The sequence below is a fragment of the Notamacropus eugenii genome, chromosome 5 (assembly GCF_028372415.1).
Source record: "Notamacropus eugenii isolate mMacEug1 chromosome 5, mMacEug1.pri_v2, whole genome shotgun sequence".
In the NCBI taxonomy this organism is placed as follows: Eukaryota; Metazoa; Chordata; class Mammalia; order Diprotodontia; family Macropodidae; genus Notamacropus; species Notamacropus eugenii.
The window spans coordinates 389,111,232-389,132,152 of NC_092876.1; the positions used below are offsets into that span (position 1 = coordinate 389,111,232).

The 20,921-nt window shown below is 35.9% G+C and overlaps 1 protein-coding gene across 1 annotated transcript in view; it reads left to right on the plus strand.

The window, feature by feature from the left end:
* LOC140506844 (neuroligin-4, X-linked) overlaps positions 1–15,465 on the plus strand; it is a 446,694-nt gene extending 431,229 nt beyond the window's left edge. Inside the window, exon 7 of the mRNA XM_072614461.1 lies at positions 11,821–15,465. Coding sequence (XP_072470562.1) covers positions 11,821–12,670 — 850 coding nt within the window. The 3' untranslated portion in view covers positions 12,671–15,465. The remainder of the gene's footprint in view (positions 1–11,820) is intronic.
* The last annotated feature ends 5,456 nt before the right edge of the window (positions 15,466–20,921 follow it).

Below are 20,921 nucleotides of genomic sequence, written 5' to 3' on the forward strand. Positions count from 1 at the left end.
CCAGCTACAGGAGCCAAGTGTCTGCAATCAAATTATGCTGCCTCTTTGCTAGGCAGGTTGGCCTAATTAAAACAGAAGTTGCTGTTTAATTCCAACCTTTTTTTTTTTCTTTCCTTGACATCCCAAACCTACTTGATACACAAACTCTGTACCTATTCTTAGAGTAGATGATCGCAACTCACTATTTTTCCTTTATCAGAAACATCTGATGTGTACTTCTTAAATCCCATGCCTCCAAGGAATTTGAAGTTTGACAGTACCTTTATTCTATCAGTCTTAGGAAAACTCATTCCCACTCCTTCATTCAGCAATCACTTCATAAGCACCTTCTATGTGAAAGGAAATATATTAAGTTCTGAGAGTATTGAAATAAAATGCCATGGTACCAAGGTCCCCTTTAAGGATGCATTCTATTTGGGGAAGGAGGGGTTTTGGAAGAGGGCATAAAATGTATACCAGCACAACTGCAATACAAGGTGAACTCCCTCCCCCCAACTGTCACAGGGAAGCCTAAGGAGGGAGAAGTCCCTTTTATGTGGAAAGGCTTCACACAGAGCAAGTTACCTTTAATATTCTCACAGTCAGGAGCAACCGTATCAGATACAGCCCTATATTAATAAATGTAAGGATTCAGAAAAGCAGAGATGAGCCAGGAGTGCCCTCTAGGCATTGAGAATAATCTAAATAAGTGTTCAGAGATAAGAAATGGCATGCTGAGTTCATGGAACAACTTAATAGACTAGCTTGGTTGGAACATAAAAGAATATGAATGGGAATCAACATGAAATTATCCTGGAAAGGAAGGTTGGTTGCAGATGATGAAGACTCTCAAATATTTGACTGCTGAGCTTGTCAAGATGTTTGAAGATGTTTGAATAGGGGATGTAGTGAAGATTAAGATCATTTTGACATCTGAACCAAAGCTACTAGGTCTAGTAATATGCTTAATAGCATATATACCTGGATCCACCAGCATTCATCCCCTCCCTTTCACCCATCAGTTTGACCTCTAGCCATTGTACATATGCCTAATGGCCATGTTTAGGATTCCACAGTTCTGTTCCTTGACCTGCCTATCATTTCAATCTCTTTTCTTCTACTTCTTCTCCAAAATTCTTGGAGAATGCACCTGCAGCCTTCTTTACCTCATTGCTCCAACTCACGACTTGTTGTATGGCTTCTGTCCAAAAAAATTTACAGAAATTGCTCCCTCTAAGGTTCCTTATAAGCCTTAGAATAACCAAACAATAGCATTTTCTTAGTTTCCCTTTTTCTTTTCAATGGCTTCTCTTCCTTAGTTGAATTCTTGGCTAATATTTTTGCACCCTTCTCCTAGTTCTATTTTACATTTCTGACCATGTCTTCCCTGTCATTTTTCCTGAGTATTCTTTTCTAATCCTTTGAGATGAAACGTTCTCAATTCTGAGGCCTAGGCCTTCTCCTCTTTTTCTTAACTACTCTCAGAATCCAACTGTCAGCTCTACGTAATATTTCCTAAATATCTCTTTGTAAAGCTTTGACCTTCCTCCCAAGTTCCAGACCCATATTTGTAAATACCATTTATAAGCATAATGTTGTGGTGGAAAGAGTGTTAAGACTGGATCCAGAATAGATCTGCTTTCAAATTCTGCCTCTGACATTTGGCCATTGTGAGCAAGACAACTTCTCTGAACCCAATGGAGATAATGCCTGCTGTACCTAACTCACAGTTATTTTAAGAATCAAAGGAGCTATTTTTTATGCAAAGTATTGCACAAAATCTTCTAAATTATATATCTATTATTGCTATTACAACTGTATATCCCTTGAATCATATAGGAGAACTGTATAGTTGTGTTTGTCCTTTGTTCTTGAAGAGGACCATGACATCAAGATGTTGACATGACTTGTAGTTGACTTTGAGTGAGGGAGGACTATGCAAGGTCACCAACCTCACTTTCTTCTCCTGAGCCATCTGGGTCCAGTAGCCTGATATTCATCAGGAAGAGTGGAGATGACCCAGGATGCAATGGGAGACTCTGGTCATTTCAGGCTAAGTTCTTATCACATTCTTACTTTGAGTGGCATACCCCCATTCAATGAATAGGCTTCTTTAAGTTACTCAAGAGATGGCCCCTTTAATAAAAAAAAAAAAATCAACACCTGCATAGTACCTTGAATTCAACATGCTCAAGCCTGAGTTTACCTTTTGCCCAAAACATACTTATTCTTCTGACTTCATCATTTCTAGCAGGGCAGATATTATTAATTCTTTCTCTTTTGTTCAAAACATTTGTGTTACTTTTTGTCCCATCTTCCTTTTCCATCTTTCCCATGACCAATCAGTTGCCAAGTCTTATTGATTCTAGCCCTTGACTGTTTCTTGAATCTTTCCCTTTTTTATATTTCAAGTCTCAAACATCCTACAGAGATTTAAGAAACTTATAATTCAGGTCTTCTAATCTCGGCAGTACAATCTGATGAGCTTCTTGTCATAGTTCCCCAGTGTTTTGGCATAAGCACCTAGAATCTAGCTCTCCCCATACAACCTACCTTCCTAATTAGTACACCTGATAAGACTTAAGCAGCAGCTTCAGTGCAGGTTGATTTTCTCACAATCATTAGTCAATCAATAAACGTTTATTAAATTTATGCTATGTGCCACATACTGTGTTAACCATCGGAGATACAAAAAGAGGCAAGGCATTCTCTGCCCTCAATTAAATCACAACATCAGGATACCAAGCTCCAGACTCTGTTTCCCTCTCTCCCATGCTATGCATTGATTTCTCAGTTTCCCACATTGGTTCTATACTGACTCATTTCTCTTGGATCATTTGGCACAGACTCTTAACTCTTTGTCTATGATGCTTCCTTTATCATAATCTACAGCAACAGTTACTCCCAAAACTTAAGCCTAGCGACTACTGGATGCTCTCTTTAATATGCTCACAATCAGGAGCACCTCTATCAGATACAGCCTTATACTGCTGTTAAACTGGGCATCTCCAGATTGTAATACCTTAGATGTACTACCTCCTACATGAAAACTTTCCTAACCATCACATTCCTAGCTGTTCATACTTCCCTCCAAAGTTAACTTGTATTCATTTTATATCATTTAATGTGTATTATATATTTATATATACATATATTATGTATGTATATATAATATGTATGTATTACACATTTATTGTAATACACATAATATGTAATACACATATTATGTATGTGTATATACATAATATATATTACACACATATGTATGTATATATATATATGTATGTATATTTTTATGTGTATGTGCTGTCTCACTCAACAGAAAGAAAGCTCCTTCAGGACAGGAACAGCTTTAGGTCATCTTTGCACCCTCTGTTATCCAGCACATGTTTAGTGCTTAATAACATATTCATTGATCAATTGATTGATTGGTGTGTGGGCTTTCAAGTGCTTTCATTTGAGGGTGGTGGAGAAGGGAAAGGAATAAGCTCTTATTAAGTACTCAGGCATTGTGCTAAGCACTTAAAAAATACCTCATTTACCCCCTTACAACCACCCTGTTATGTAGATGCTCTTATTATCCCTGCTTTACAGTGACCCACCAGGGTCATGTAGCTAGTGTCCAAGGCCAGCTTTAAATTCAAGTCTTCCTGACCCCAGGTCCAGTTCTCCATCCGCTAAGCCTCCTAGCTGTCTCAAACCTCTTACTCAAATAATTTCTTAAGGAACTCCAGATGCCTCTGATTGTCTAGGTTTTCTTACACTCTTTCTGCCATTCTATTTTAATAAGGCAAAGTACTAGGTTTGATGTATATAAATTCCAGACCATCTCCTCATAATAGATATCTGTGGGATATTGTGGTGAATAATGTAAGTCATATAAATGACTATTTGTATAGTCAGAGTGGTCCTACAGCCAAGTTAGCCAACATTTTGTGTGGGCTATCTCCATAGAGATTCTGCATAGCTAGCCAGACTTAGTCCTATTTCTGGAGAAATTTTCCTATTGTATAATGTTAATAAGTCTCTCATTTGTAGAGAATTTCTGACATTTGCAATAGATCTTACAAGTCAATCAGCATGGCTTCTAGTTTCCATAGGTGATGTACTACATATGACAGTTGGGGATGGTAGCATGGGGTCAGAAGGAGGGAATGTTGTGGGTGGAAATCATTCAAATATTCAACTCAACAGATATTTAAGTGCTTGCTATTATGTTCAATATACCACTAGGCACTAGGGATACAAAGGTGAAAAAATAATAAATATGTATTGACAAACACGACTCATTCCACAGACAAGTGTAAGACGTTCAAATACAGGGTAATGGAGCAAAGAAGAAATCAATAAGCATTTGTCTAAGTGCTTTCTAGGTACCATGTACTATGAATCAAATGAGATTTTATATATATATATATGTACATATATATATATATGTATGTATTATATGTAGCATAGTGCCTGGCACATAGCAGGTGTTACATAAATGCTAATTCCCTTCCCCTCACTGCCTTTCCTTTCCCTACCAGGTTTGATGCTAACAATACCTGTTTTATAGTCCGAACTTTGACATACTGGTTCTGTGACCCTCAGCAAGTCACAGCTTCCTGGTACTCTAGGCAGTTCTCTAACACACTCTAAGTTGTAGAGTAGGTACTGCCCAGAATTGGCAAAGACAGTCTCCTCTCTAAAGACTTCCCTGTACCAACAGAATCATAGGTTCAGGCCCTATCACTATGACTGGGTTCTGTGGTACATTGTATTTGGCATAGAGCCCTAGACAGAGCATTCTGAGAAAAATTGATGGAGGTAAGAATACTTTCTGTTTCAGGGAAATTTTCAAGGAGGTGGTAGCACTTGTGCTAAACCCTGAAGCCTTTTAGAGGGATTTTAAGAATAAATATGAGGCAAGGGACTCAAGGCAGAATAAACAGCTGTTAGAGACCACAGGGCAAGATCAAGGAATGTCTTGGAGTTCATTTTGTTGCTACTTGGGCTGTGCAAGGGAAATGATTTAAAATTAAGCTGTAAAGGTCAGCAGAAGCCAAATTATGGAAGGCCTTATATTAAAGAGTTTGTATTTTAACGTTTCAAAAAAAGATTTTGAAACTGTTATTTGCTTCAAATGAAGTGGGTTTTTTTCAACAAATAGATGGAATTGATATATTAAAATTCATTTGTAGATTTATTTGTAGACTACCTGTCTTGGTGATCAACATATAGCCTGAGAAGTACCGTTTCCACTCTTCTGTTTTCTCACTTTGACTAACCATCTTTTACCCAAAAGCAGTTGAGTAGGATTGATAAAAGTGGAGAACAAATTAAAGACTCTACTTAGACATGCTATGAACAAGGAGGTGATTTAATCTGAAGCTCTTTTTCAGGAATGATGTGTAGTTTGAGCATCAGTAGGAAATGATTCAGTCAAGGATGTGCTGGAGCCTGCTCTAACTGGCTTGCCCATGGTTACACTTTAAAATTTTTCATATGAGCATTTCCACATTAGAAATAGGAAACAATAAAAAGCAGGGCTTGATTTATTGTTTTGTTCATTATCTAGATTTAATAAGGCAATCTAAACTTAAAACTGCATGTGTATACATTTTTCCCCCAGCACAGTTGTTAAACATTTACCACCACATGCTCTTGTTGCTGTATAAACATTGCTTGAGCTCAGCAAGAGTGAGTAGAAGTCTGAGGGAAGGAAATCAATGCCAGACTGGAAGTCTGATGAGGAGAGGTTAACAACAGAAACAACAATAATAATAGCTGACTTTTATATGGCACTTTAAGATCTGCAAAGTGCTTTACATGCATTATCCTATTTGAACCTTTCAATACCCCGGGATTCAGTGCAGAGCAGGGGCTGGAGGACACCTGGGTGGAGGAAGTAATCCATTTGGATAGTGTTTCTAGAATGATCAGGATGCTGCCATACACTTGGAAAAGTGGCAAGTCCATGATGAAAGCTAGCAACATAAGTACCTAAGTTTATTGGGATTTTGGCAGAACCTGTAGCATGTCAGCCATCACTCTTAGCAGAATTTTTATTGATCCTTTTGTCAAATGTGCTACAGTCATGGTCACCATAACTCTTGAACAACTACATGTATTCTAGCGAAACCATAGTGACAGACCACAGGGCTCTTATGAAACAAACATAACATTTGAAAGCAATTTGTAATAATGATCACAAGTGAAGGAACCTATCCTATACCCATAGCTGTGAGACCTTCCAAATCCTGAGAAGTTGGTCAGCTAGGTTTTAAAGTAGACATCAATCCTGGGAGTGTTAACCAGAGGATTTTTTTATTTATTTAGTAAAATTAATTTAATTTAATTATTATTTATTTAATTAGATTTGTATTGCTAAAATGTTCTCAGGGCAAAATGCTGGCTCCCATAGTGTGCCATCCATGGTTTGTCAATATGTAGATACATTATCAATGAAATAACTCTTTCTGTGGCCTCTGATGAAAATTATGAATAAGTTAAATTAATTGAAGAATAGTAATCAATATCTGTAGCTAGTTTAATTCATATGTAATCTAAAAATTCTTTTTTATATTATATATATAAATTTATTATTTTTATATTATAGAATGAGACATAAATGTCATTCCCTGTCTTATTCCTCCTGAGATGGGCCCAGGTTTGGGATTGTTATTGACCATGGGAATGGAGAGCAGGATCATAGGGAAGATTGCCCAACTAGCCTGTAACCCACCAGTTGCCATGCTGGCAGACCTGACCTCAGGGTATGCCTGCTTAGTGAGGCATATGTTGGCCTGACAGAAATCAGTCAATATCCTTTGTAGTATAAAAGAGGTCAATTACTAGCTAAATTCTCAAGGAAGCATCTATATCAGAGAATGAAATGGCTGAATTTTTGAATCAAGGTATGTAGCTGTTGATAATTATAAACATACAACTACACATCAGCTTTACATGTGTGTATGCATAGTAACTTGTACATACACAGAGACACACACACATTCACATGTCTATATATAATCAAAGGTTGGCAATGAGGTTGGCAATGTCACATGCATCATAGGGCTACCTGAACCACCTTTTTAAGTTGCTCCAGCTTGATGAACCATCATTTTAGGCAGCTATAAACCCAAATAAATTAGATGCACATATAATTCCACTGAGGAAAAACAAAACAGATGTGCCTAGTGTCAGGGAAAGAATCAGATGTAAATTCTAATTAAATTTATGAAAGCCTGATGAATAAGACTTTTGTAATGCAAAAATTAAGTCAGCAGGCCTTTTCTGAGAAAGGAGTTTTACTTTCCCCACAGCAGATCTGAAATTTAAAAGCTATTCTGCTGCATGGTCAGCCAAATCCTGTACTTATGTATTAACTTGTCATGTCTCTCTGTAAGTTAGCAATTGCTATATAATTATTACAGACTTCTAAAAATTCCAAAGCTCTGTCATCATGTATCTAAAGCTGATATACTTAAGTAGACTTTCTTGTTTCTTATTTTTCACATCTTTTATTACAAGTCAAATAATAGACATTTTTTCAAGTAGTTGCTGTGTACCCTGCACATTGTAGGAGAGTTTAAAAGTAACACCTTTTCTAAAATATCTTATCATCCAGTTTGGGCAACATTATGTTTCCTAACATACATATATAAGTTAACACAAGCAGCATTCCAGTGCCAGATTATGTGGTACAAACCTTAAATTATGTCAGAATTTAGAGACAGCAGATAATTTAGAGACAGCTAGAATCAACAGAAAAGACTTCTATGTCCAATAGTAGTTGTGCGTGTGTGTGCCCGTGTGTGTGTGTGTGTGTGTGTATTGGATTGCACTGATTTTATACAAGTACTGTGGGTGTCATGTAAATTGTCTTATTTCAGATTCCAGTTTGGTTCTTAGACCTAATAACAGCACCTCATTAACTTACATATCTATTATTCAGCTAGAGACAGTTTGGTTAACAAGGCAGAGACTAGCATTAACCTGACAATTACATCCTGATTTGTGTGGAGAGGGAGGGATGTGACCAGAGTTTCTTACTTCCCAGAACAGCTGTTTGTGTCTGCTACTAGTGAGGGCTGTGTCTACCAAATAATCTCTGTTTTGCCACCTAGTGGTAAGGGGATGCTGTTGAATGCTTTGATTTTGTAACAGCATATTCTTATAAATGACTGTCATTTAGCCTTAAAATCAAAAGCAGACCTTTTTTTCATCTATAAGAGAATAGCTGAAGAGTTTATTTAATTGATGTAACTATATTACCAACTTACAGATAATCAGTAGAAGGCAAAGTCCTTGAAATTATCTGTGAATGTCTGATACGATATTTTGTCAATATAAAATATGGAAGATGCAAATGTGATTGTATGCAGAAAAGCAATAAGGTTAAGAACTTTAAACTTTTATTATGGAGAAAGCAAATGTGGCTTTTCCTCTATCCAGAACTGCATATATTTAGTTTATGTGAATTAGAAAGCATTTATGCTTAAGAAAAGAATGTTAGGGAATATAATATTTCCATTTCTCTATAGATGACAGTCTTTTGAGTGTTTGAGAAAGCGAAATGACTTGGGCTTTCATAATCCTTATGAGTTTATCATGATTTAAGAAGTCTCATGGTCTGAAGTCTGAAGGACTTTAATAGATAGATTGTATCCGTCCAAAGCTTGCTTATCAGGATTTTCCAAATCTTCTGCTTTCTTCTTTGAGAACAAACTAAATGCAGTTCTTTACTTTTTAATACATATGAATTTCTTTAGAGTTCTTTATACTAAATAGGAATATAGATATATTTTAAAAGGGTTATTCTTGCAGTCATATCAAATGGCATCACACCCAGTAATCAAAGACATGGTACCATATAATTGATGTACCTGTGTACAAATAATAATAATAATAACTCAAATTTTAAAGTCTACATAGAACTATCCTCACAAAATTACTTGCAGATTTCATTTTCACTAGTTCAAAATTGAGAAATTCACACTCAGAGAAGTCAGATGACTTGCCCAGCTCACACAGCTAACAGATGATAAATGTGAGATGTTGGACCTAGTCTCTCTTGTCTCCAAGTCTATTTTTCTTCCACTGTACCACAGAATAACTCATAATATATTGTGTGCATGTGTGTGTTTTCTAATAGTCATGTTAATGGTAACAAATCAATCAGCAAATATTTATTAAGCCCTTTGTGTGTGTCAGGCACTGTGCTACACTGTGCTACGTGAGAGAGACAGATGAAAGAAAATCCCCATCTCCTCAGAGGTTGCATTTTGATGGAAGAGACAATATGTATATATAAGTATATGCAAGATAAATGGAAAGTAGATACATAGTAGCCTCTGAAGGGGAAAACACCAACAGCTTGGTGGGGTGAGAAGTGGGAAGAAGACCAGGAGACTTATCCCACAAAAGGTGGCATTTGAACTTAATCTTGAACAAAACCAAGGATTCCAAGGGGTGAAGGTGAGAAGGGAAACCATTTCAGACATGGGAGACAGATCAGGCAAAAGCATGAGAAAGAAGGTGCCTTATTTTTGTGGAACTGAAACTAGAACAGTATAGCTGGATCAGAGAGTGCTTGGAAGGTAGCAATGTGCACCTGGAATTGCAGAAACCACTTGAAAATACTAAACAGGAAGCTTATAGTTGATTATCAAGAGAGTAGGGAGCAACTAGAATTGACTGAAAAAATGGTTGACATGGTTCTGTGTATACTTTGGTGATAATGTGGAAGATGATTGGAGAGGGGAGAGACTTGAGGTGGGGAAACCAATTAGGTAATTACTTTAAATAGTTCAGGCAGAGGCTATGAATTAGAATGTGAAGTGTGTGAGTGAAAAGAAAGTGATATAAATGAAAGATGTTAAAAACGTGGAAACAATAAGGTCTGACAACTGATTGGATATACAGAGTGAAGGTTCAAGCATGACGCCAAAGTTGGGAACCTGGTGTCAGGAAGGAAGGAAGAAAGGAGGGAAAAAATAAAAATTACATAGAAATTGATTACATAGATAGATGAGGCAGTTATGAATATATAGATACATGTATATTGATATACTTGTAAATCTCTATCATATCTATCTATCGTCTGTGTGTATAGTTATTTGCATGCTATTTCCCCCATCAGAATATGAGCTTCTTGAGGACAGAGAGTGGTTTTCTTTGTTGGCTGACTAACAATTATAACTTTTTCCTTACTGAAAGTTTTACTTCCTTACTGAAAGGCTATTGGGACACTTTATTCCTATGTTAATAATTGACATGCAGTGTTTTAAGGTTTATAAAATGATTCACCTACATTCTTTCATTTACAATAACCCTGAGACTAGGCCTTGCAGCAGCCCTGTGAGAGAATTATGACAGATATAATTATGTCGGTTTTACTGAGCGAGAAGCAGGTTCATAGTTTAAGTAGTTTGCCCATGGTTATATTGTTCACTTATGTTGGAGGAAAGACTTGAAGACAGGTCTTCTCCCTCACTCTAAATCCAGCATCTTTATTTAGTACTGCCTCCATTCCTCTATCCACACTACTTTTCATTTTCTAAGAATAGTTTACTGATTTTGTAAAGCAAGTCAACTGCAAAAAATATATGGTTTAAAGCAGACTTTGCTGAAATATATCTGCTCTATGAAGTAATGCAAAATCTGTGTGGTTCTTCCTTCAGTCTGTTGCTAATAATTCATGGGGTATTAATTCAAATTTTGAATTATCTAAGCCCTTTTCCTTCTTCTGTTCCCCTCCGCTGCTTGTTTCCAGTATTTCAGGGCCTTTTAATACCTCTACACTCAAAGGGAGCACTGGGGAGGAGAGAAAATTCAGAACTCATTTTGTTACACTATTTAAAGATTTGGTATTGAATGAGATTAAAGTCTTTGACAAAATGAAGTGGGTGATTAGCTGTGAATTTTAGTCATACATATTATGTCTCTTCTCTATTTTAATGGAATGGAGTCCACAATTCCTCTGTGCATCCAAACCTTCTTTTAACTATCAATTCACTGTGATCTTTTTTTCTTTCTTACTCTGGGGGAAAAATTAATTGCATCAAATAAATTTTTCTGTCCTACTAATACAACACATCTTTCCACTAATGAATTAGTGTTTGATTATAGCTGATGATATTAGTCCTTCAAAGGTTTTCCAGAGATATGACCACCTTCTAATATGTAATGGTTTTTTTCTAGATGCACTTCTGCTCCTCCACTATCAAGTATGCTAAAGGCCTGCAGAGTCAAATGAATAAAACTTTGTTTTTTGACAAGTTGCTTGCATTTGATAATTAGGATAGCTCTTATTAAGAGTTTTTATTTTTTAATTCATAGATTTAAAATAGCTGAGATTTTAATTATGATGTATTTTCCTTATAAATCAGCATGAGGTAAAAAAAAGAATATTTGTAATGAAATCTCAACCAACTTTTAATTTACACAAATTTATATTATAGAAAGTTACCATATGAAGTTATTCTAATAACATTTTTTCCCTCTGTCATGTCTGGAGGAGGAAATGAAATTATTTCATTGGTTTGGCCTGTTTTAGTCAAGAACTTGTTTCAGAACATCCTGTGACTATTACCAAACATCAGTGTTTGGTAAGACTTTACCTTTTCAATGAGGGTAAAAGAACAGATATTAAAGGGAAGATGATATACTGGATTATAGCATAGCCTTTCAGTGTAATTCCTTGAGGATTCTATGTTCTTAAGAAATGATGCATAATTGATAACAGTTGGTTTTGTTTTGTTTTGTTTTTTCGGGTGACTACCATTATATCTAAGATGACACAGAGTTTGCATTTTTATTTAGACTCAACTCTTTTCTTTGCATTTCTTTTAACAGTGATCCAAATCAGCCAGTTCCTCAAGATACCAAGTTTATACACACAAAGCCCAATCGTTTTGAAGAAGTCGCCTGGTCCAAGTATAACCCCAAAGACCAGCTTTATCTACACATCGGTCTGAAACCTCGGGTAAGGGATCACTATAGAGCAACCAAAGTTGCTTTCTGGTTGGAACTTGTACCTCATTTGCACAACCTGAATGAGATTTTTCAATACGTTTCCACAACAACAAAAGTCCCTCCTCCAGACATGACATCATTTCCTTATGGTACTCGACGATCTCCTGCAAAAATCTGGCCAACTACCAAGCGTCCAGCCATCACACCTGCCAATAATCCTAAACATTCAAAGGACCCTCATAAAACAAATCCAGAGGATACAACTGTTCTGATTGAAACAAAACGAGATTATTCCACAGAGTTAAGTGTCACCATTGCCGTGGGAGCATCCTTATTATTCCTCAATATTTTGGCTTTTGCTGCCTTGTACTACAAAAAGGACAAAAGGCGTCATGAAACACATAGGCGTCCCAGTCCTCAAAGAAATACAACAAATGATATTGCTCACATACAGAACGAAGAAATCATGTCCTTACAGATGAAGCAGTTGGAGCATGATCATGAGTGTGAGTCCTTACAGGCACATGATACCCTGAGACTAACTTGCCCACCTGACTATACCCTTACTCTGAGAAGATCCCCAGATGACATTCCGCTAATGACACCGAATACCATAACCATGATTCCCAACACATTAACAGGAATGCAGCCTTTGCATACTTTCAACACCTTCAGTGGGGGACAAAACAGTACTAATTTACCCCATGGACATTCAACTACTAGGGTATAGCTCTGCCATTACCTTCCCCTCCCTTACTCTCCTTCCCTCAGCAACATGGAAGAAAGAAAAAGAAATAAAAAAGGAATGCTTTTCATCAAGCAGACTTCAGATAAAAGGAGAAAGGGCAGTCATTATTTTCTTACTGACCCTTTTCAAAGGAACTTTCCAATATTAAAAAAGATCAACTCCAAACCCTGTGAAATGTGAAACGTATACATTGCTGTTATAACACTGCTTTAAGATCCCAACCACTTCAGTGAAAGTTTAATGTGTATAGGACAGAAGAATAGCCGCTTCAAAGACCTGGATGTTTTCACTGTAAGAAATAGAAGCTGAATCTTCTGGAATACAGCCAAGTGACTCTTAACCATTTTTTAAAAATAAAATTGAAAAAATTTCTTTATGTGCCATGCCATGAATGGCCCTTCTTAAGTGAAGACAGTGTCATGAGCTTTTACTCATTGTATGAAGCTGTAATCCTGGAGGAAGAAAAAGTAGAATTTTATTATAAAGATAAGAGGACTGACTATGCAGTTATATTCGTATAGTTCTGTGCAAAGAGATGATTTGCCAGCTTGAACTATATTTAAGAAACTTTGTAAAAAATGTACATAGATGTGAGTTTAAACACACAAAACAACAAAAAAAGCTTTTATTGATGTTTTCAGTTTGAAAGAGCTTTTAGAAAGATTGTGCTTTCAGTTGTGATCTATATGTATATATACATTAGTCATATCACCCTTGTTTCCTCCAGAACAAGAGGGGACTTTTCTTCTTAATTACTTGTGGTAAACAAAGACATGGGATTTTCTAACATGTTTCATTTGTAGGAGGTCATGGCGTCATACAGAAAATAAAGATTGTCTGTGTGACCTGCACATTTCCCCTTACAGGTTGCACAAATGCATGTTAAAGCATTCTTAGGAGATGGTTGTTTTTAGACAACATTTATTTTGGGGGTGTTAGCCTTCATGAAATTGCAACACAAAGATGGATCAGAAATCTGGAAAAAGATTAGTATTTAAAGTTTATTGAATTAAAGGAAACACACACAGACACACACACAAAATGACAAAAAAAAAATACAAGTCCAGTTCTGTAGTTCTGGTTATTTGAATATGTTTGGGAAGATTTGCTTCCCAGTTCAGTACCCTGCCAAAAGTAAAGAAAGCCTGCTTTTTGGTTAGCCCTTTTCTCCCAACCCCCAATCCCCTTCAACCCCCCCACCCCTCAGTAAATCTAGCTCTGTGTTCACCAGCAGCTGCGGAAGAACTCTGGCTGAGAAAGTACCTGCTCAGCTTTGCTAATCAGAAGAAATTTGCAGTTTGAAGGAAGAAATGTTTTTTTTTTCTTTTTTAAAGAACAAGTTTCCTATTTATCAAAATATAGTGATGACGTTTTTTCTTCCATATTTCATTTATGTGATCAAGCTTATGCCTGTCTGAAAACATTTTTTTTGCGGGTTTCTTATACAGCAGTCACCAATCAATGCATATGATAGAAAGAAAAAAAAGGAACAATAAACCACTATGCTTTGCATGAGTTTTCTTGAAAGTATGGATGGCTTCACTGTCAAGTTACCATATGAGAAGAACTAACCCGTGACTTTTTTGAATCAGAGAGCTGGAGACAAAGCAGTCATCTTTCAAGGAGTCGATGATCATTTCCTTTTTCTGTTTCTTAATGTTTTTTCTTTTAAAAAATTTTCCTAAGGAATGCTTCAAGTGTCATAAGCTGGAAGTAAAAGATGGTTGCTTTATATTTTGTCTTTTGAAAGTTACTGGGTCACCAAGAAATAGTAACCAAAGATATGTGAAGAGTCTTGCTCTGCACTTGAACATGTACCCAATCCCAGAAACCAGTTCTTCAATTTCATTTTTTAAGTTGGACATAACACTGTCACTTCCCTACCCCATGCTGTACCTAACATACATGCTGCCTTGTACCCTTATCATGAAGTCCTTTGGATAATCGGTCCCTGAAGCATAACTGTAGAAATTCTCAATGTCTGTGAGCTCTTTTTGTAAGAAAGAGAATTCATAGAAAAATGTGGTAGTGACATAACAAGGTCATGAATTTCACCTAACTTTCTAAATTACATTTGAGAGTGAGGTGGCACACATGTATTAGATTGCCCCCAAATTAGCCCATGGTGAAGCAACGCACCTACTTGTATGTAGTGATCCCATAGAAAACTGTTTCTTCCTTGATTCATCATTTATTATACCTGACTCTTAGTAAACTCTACCCATAAACTATGTATTGCCTCCATTGAGAAAGTAAATAGGCTCTTCGTCAAACAAACAAAGGCAGTGATGCTTGGCATCATAATAAGTTGGGTATGTTTGTAATGTGAATTACAGTATATGTTTAGTACTTCCAATTGTCTTCTGCTAGCAATATGTACAGTAATGTGTCAGGCTTGTGACATTTGGGTAAAACAAAAAGTTTCTGTAAGTGAATGATTTTAGCTTTTAAAAATGATTATGATCAAAGTCAATTTACTACATCTTAAACGATGTCTGATTTCTACATGGAAAAGTGTTATAGGATCTTCATAGCATTCTATGAGAACAAACTATTCTTGCAATCTGTTAAAAAAAAAAAAAAGGGAAAAAAGAAAACTTTCCCAGGCTTTTATTCTTGACCTTTAAAGGCACGCAGGGTTTAATGGTTTCTTTGGTTATTGTTTTGCAATTTTTTGTTTTTGCCTTAAGTAATGATAGAAGATATATATGGCTGGACACATATGTATAAACTTTTCAGCAGCATTTTTAATAATAAAATATCACAGTATTTTCTAATGCTTTGTGCAAAGAATTATGAGTCCATCCTTTTTTTGTAGGCAATCTGGTTCTCTCCCCCCACCCCAATCCTGAACCCCTTCAAAAGCATTCTGAATTGTCAAAGGGAAAGGATATGTTGTGACTTAGGCTATAAACACACTAATTAAATTAGTAATGGATGTATCTTTCAAGATACTGCCAAGTATATTTTTCTCATGCCATTACTATCAAAGCTCTGCAGGCCTGCTGTTAGGATGAGTAAGCTCTGGACTTTGAAGCTCAGGATATGAAGATGCTGCACAAAAGAAAATGCCTTGTATTTCTTACTAACATTGTTGGTGATTCCTATGGAACTGTGTTTAGTCTGTGTTTAACACTATTATATATCAGAGTCTTTTATCAGGAGAGCATATTTTCTTTTCTGTCTAGGTAAATCTGAAGCCTATAAATTGGAAATAATAGTAGTACACTAAGTAGAATTTAAGGGACATCAAATTAACATATCACTTTAAATTAAAGAAAATGTACATTCTTGTTGATGGTAAGATGGAAGAATAATTAGTAAATTTATGAATTAGAGTGCTATTTGTTCCTTCTTTTTGTAAAAATGAACTTTTTCTTAGCATAAAACAAGACCCAGATATGTAAATAAATGATTCAAATAGACAGGGAATAAGTAAACAAGATTGATATATACCATGAAAACTTTTGAAAATGTCTTCTAGTTTGTATTCATCTGGTGATACATAGTAAGTTCTATTTTAAAGATCTCCTGCTGTACAAGAATTGATCTAGTATTGACCTTTCACACCTCTTATAGTAGATATCCAACATAGTCTTGTTGAAGTCAACTTCCTGCTTTTAGCCCCAACACTTGCTTTCTGTATACTGTTGGGCAAATTATTCATGGGCCTCAGTTTCATAATCTGTAAAATGAGAGGGCTAGAGAGAAATGGCCTCCAAGGTTCTCTCTAGCTCTAGAGCTGTGATCCTGTGAATTTAGAACATGTATATCGAGAAATGTATTCCCCTCAGGTTCTAGTAGCTTTCTAGATCATTAAAAATGCAGTAAGTAGTAAAACTCCATTTCCTTTGATCCTCCCCATTATTTAAAGGGTTAGAAGCCACTGGGTATATTTTTATAGTCTTGTAGCTATGTCCTTTGTAACTCCATTTCTGATCATTTATCTCTCTCCCTCATTGCATCCATTTACTTAGAAAGATGTTCCTTAGTTGACTAAGGATGAACCTATCAGCAAGAGCGAATAAAGGTGCTGAAGATGCAGGGTTTTTCTGTTCTTTTTAGTGGCTAGCAATGGTGGATCTAAAGGTCCAATACCAGATTTTTTTTTAAATGGTGAAGTAGGTGTTTGTTTCTGGTGTTTGCTCACTTTGCTTTCTTTTTCCCTTCTCCCTCCTCATAATACTCTGTCTCCAAAAGTCTTTTACGCTCACTTACCCATGGAATGCGCAGAATCCCCCACTGATTTATTCGTCAAGCTAGTATTCTCTGATTTGAAATGTTCTCTTCCTCTAGGCTTCCGTTAAAATTCTTCATCCATTAGGATCATTTTCATGATATCAGAAACAAATAAACAAATAAATGAGTGGCTGAACAAATAAAGAAAGGAACAAACAAGTAAATAAATGAATATTTAGGTCTTGATGTTGCCTACAGCAGACTGTATGGGTACTGGTTAAAGTGTCTTGATGGGCAACTGAAGGAAGCATTTTTTTTACAAAGCACCCTTCCTAGGATCCTTTATCATACTATGCAGGACACAGCCCACTACTATACCTTTGAATAAATGCAATCATATTGGGAAAATGCTATCCTTGTAGGCATGGATTTAGAGGAACAGAAATATTAATTATATGATTTATATATATTATTATATATTTATATATAGTTATTATATGTAATTATATAATTATACACGTCCAGATTTTATTGAACAAATTTGTGCCTAGACATCTCCTGGTTAGTCTTTGGAGGTCTAATAATCTCCAAGAGTAGGTTCTGTCATCCTATAGTTTCTACTTCTATTTTGTCTGGTCACTAAATTCCAGAAAAACCCTACTTAGAAGCTCAGTTCTCAATTCAGCTGAGGATACATCCAGATTTCCCCCAGGATCACCCTGAAAAACATTAAAGGTTTGTCCAACTAATTATTAGCGTTTTTCTTCAACTAATGAAGGACAACAGTTATTGTGGACCTACTTATAAGTATGACATGTTGGAAAGGGTCGACTCCCCTATTTGGGGAACTGAGGTACAGAAATAAAGACTCAGAACATGGATAGTCAATTAATAAAAATGTATTCAGCACCCTAATTGACTTTGCACAGCCTTGCCTCTCTTAAACCCAATTCATTTGCAAGTCTTCCCCCTCCTGATGTCATTGGTTTTCTTCAAGAATGAAGGACCAACAGTAACAACAGTCTATGCTATGCACTATGCTCAATTCCCTAGTCTCTTTGGATACAATAAACAAATTTGATAAACTTTATCATAACATTTTTTTGCCTAAAATAAAGGTAATCCTTTTTCTCCTTTCATGAGAAAAACTATATGGCTAGATAAAGAGGTGAGTCCATCAAGTACTAGAGAGATGAGTAAGTGCTTACCTGACTTTTTAAAAAATGTACTATTAATAACTACATACAACTAAGCCTCCTGTAAAATAAGTTGATTCTAGGATGGAAGATCTATTGAAACACATGGATAAGAATCACATAGGATAATGAGAAGGTGTAGATGTGATCTCTACTGTCAAAGGAAATACCCATATTGATGAGATCATAGACACAATGAAATATTTCTTTCACTGATTTATATTTGTACTTCCTTTTTGACTTGTTATTCCTTTGTTGTGTAAATACAATGCTCATAGTGTTCTTTGATATTTATCTGTAGAAACATTATGTGTTCTACCCATTTCCATTTCAGGCCATCATGGAGTTCTGGGTTTAATCAGCTTTCTTTCAGAGCCTTGTGCAATAGCATGGCTTATTGCTGACATATTAAATATATGTGCTCTAGATATATTTTATTTTTAATAAAATATATTACATATATATATATTTCACTGTTAGGAATTTCTAACGGTAATGTGCTTTTAGCAGTTGTAATTCATGTTTTATGATTTCCTAAAGTATGTCAAAATAGGTATGTTATTCTCCCAGATTTGTGTTTTGAGTGCTACTTTATTTATAGAAACTTCTTTCTCACATTTCTTCACTTGACATTTTTAGTAAGTGTCCTTAAATGCTTTAGTCTATTGGCTCTCAGTTTCCTTGTTTATGTTTTAGTACTATACATATGACTTCCAAATACAAGGTTTGTATTATCTTTCTGTCTCCAGAATGCCTGGATGAAGATTTTGGATGAAGATTTGGAATCAGAAACTTAGCATGGAATCTCTAAAGAGAATGGGAAAAATGGGCATAATGAAAATCATAAGTAATTAATAGCATAGGGAAATAGGTTATTGACGCTAAATTGTTGATCTGTCCCTTTATTCCCTAAGAAGAGAATATAGGAATAAATGAAACTTTTGTAAGGTCTCTCAATGCCAAACAAGTTAATAGAAGTAAACTGTTTGAGTGCAGTTTTTTAAAGTTGTTTTTACAAAGATTCATGCATTATTTTAAGTCTAAATTGACAAGAAATGTTTCCTCAAGTCTGTGTCCAGTTGACAGATCATTTGAGTTGTAGACAATGCAGTTGTAGACAAAGACCCTGCTGATAAGTACACAGAAATGTCTGCCACTGCCATCACAGATAATCAAATAGTTGGTGGAATTAGGGTAGCCTGATTCTGATTTCTGGAAAGAATCTATCTCTGACCAAGGTAATCAAATTTTCAACAAATATTTACTCACCGACTGTCGACAGAGAAATGTTGGATGAAGGGAAGAATACAAAATATAAGTTATCCACAGTGCCTCATTGGCCTTATAGTCCACAATGAGAATATGGAACACGTAAGAAAATGTATAATACAAAATAATACATGATTAATTCCTTTAGAAGAGTAAACAAAGCTCCATGTGATGTCCAAGGCAGAATAGTCATTATTTGTAGAGGTGTAATATGAATGTTATACCAATCAGTCTATTTAAAAAGAGTAGGCTGTGGTAGCACTGGAAATGATCCCTTTCTGATATGATTGTACATATGAGACTTTCTTTTTCTTGCTAAGTCCTAGGAAATTTGGATAAGTTGAGTTTGCCAATATAGGAGAAAGAAAGAGGAATGTAATAGTCATAATTCCTTTAGGTCAATCCCCTTTGATATTGAGAAAATTAGAGGAAGCAAACAGTATGCACCATACAAACTGAATTTACCAAATTGTATCTTCCAAAACCATTTTTATTTGTTTTTGATGCGTTTATCAGAAGTCACTTCAATATACACTCATTCTTGGCAGGAGCCACTTTAAGAGAAAATCACGAATTACTGTTTCAAGAGAGCTCACCTTTTAGAAGCCTGTTTATATATTAAAATGTACATTTAGAAGACTTTGTGATTTCAGGGACTTTGGAAAATGTTGTGTGCCAGAGTGCCACTGTAACCAGGGAACACTGGAAATAATGAAAGGAATAGAAAATGTCTCATGGCTAACAGAATATCTGGTCATTGATTTGCTATATCAAGAGTTAAATAACCTTTCAGAGAGCTGAGACCGCCTATTGTCAGAAATGCTGCCTGGGACTATGCAGGATTAGGTATAGGAGGGGAAATAAAATCAATGGACTCTCATGATTGCCAGAAAGCTGGTATACAAATCCAAAATCTCCATGTAATAAATAAAGTGATGTCCTTGTTCTAAAAGCAGTATTTAATGTGTAGGGCAGCCAGGTGATGTAATGGATAGAGAGCTGGGTCTAGACTTGGGAAGACTCATCTTCCAGAGTTCAAAACTGATCTCACACTTTATAGCTGTTTTACCCTGGAAAGTCACTTAACCCTGTTTTCCTCAGTTTCCTCATCTGTAAAATGAGCTGGAGAAGAATGGTGAGCCATTCCAGTAGCTTTGCCAAGAAAACCCCAAATGGGGTCAGCAAGAGTTGCACGTGACTAAAATGACGGAAGAGCGAAAGATGGACAGAGGTTTGGAATTGCTGCTACTGACTTCTACCACCTGTGGTATAGTGGAAAGATTGTTCTCTCTGGAACTGGAGGATCTGGTCTCAAATTCAAACTTTGTCAGTTTTCTTTTTAAGAAAAGTAGCACCTTTACTAAGAATAAATCCACTAGCCTAAGGTCCACATGGGTCACAAGTGTGAAAAAACAATATTAAAATTCTTGTCTTCAGACATAAGTCCTCTTCAGGATATAGAACTGGCACCTAAGTAACATATCATACGTGGCCATTTTCTCAAGTAAACTACAAAATCATTTAGGTAGAAAAGCATATATAGAGAAAAATTATTTTTTCCCATGTACCTGTAAACTTTGGTTGTAATA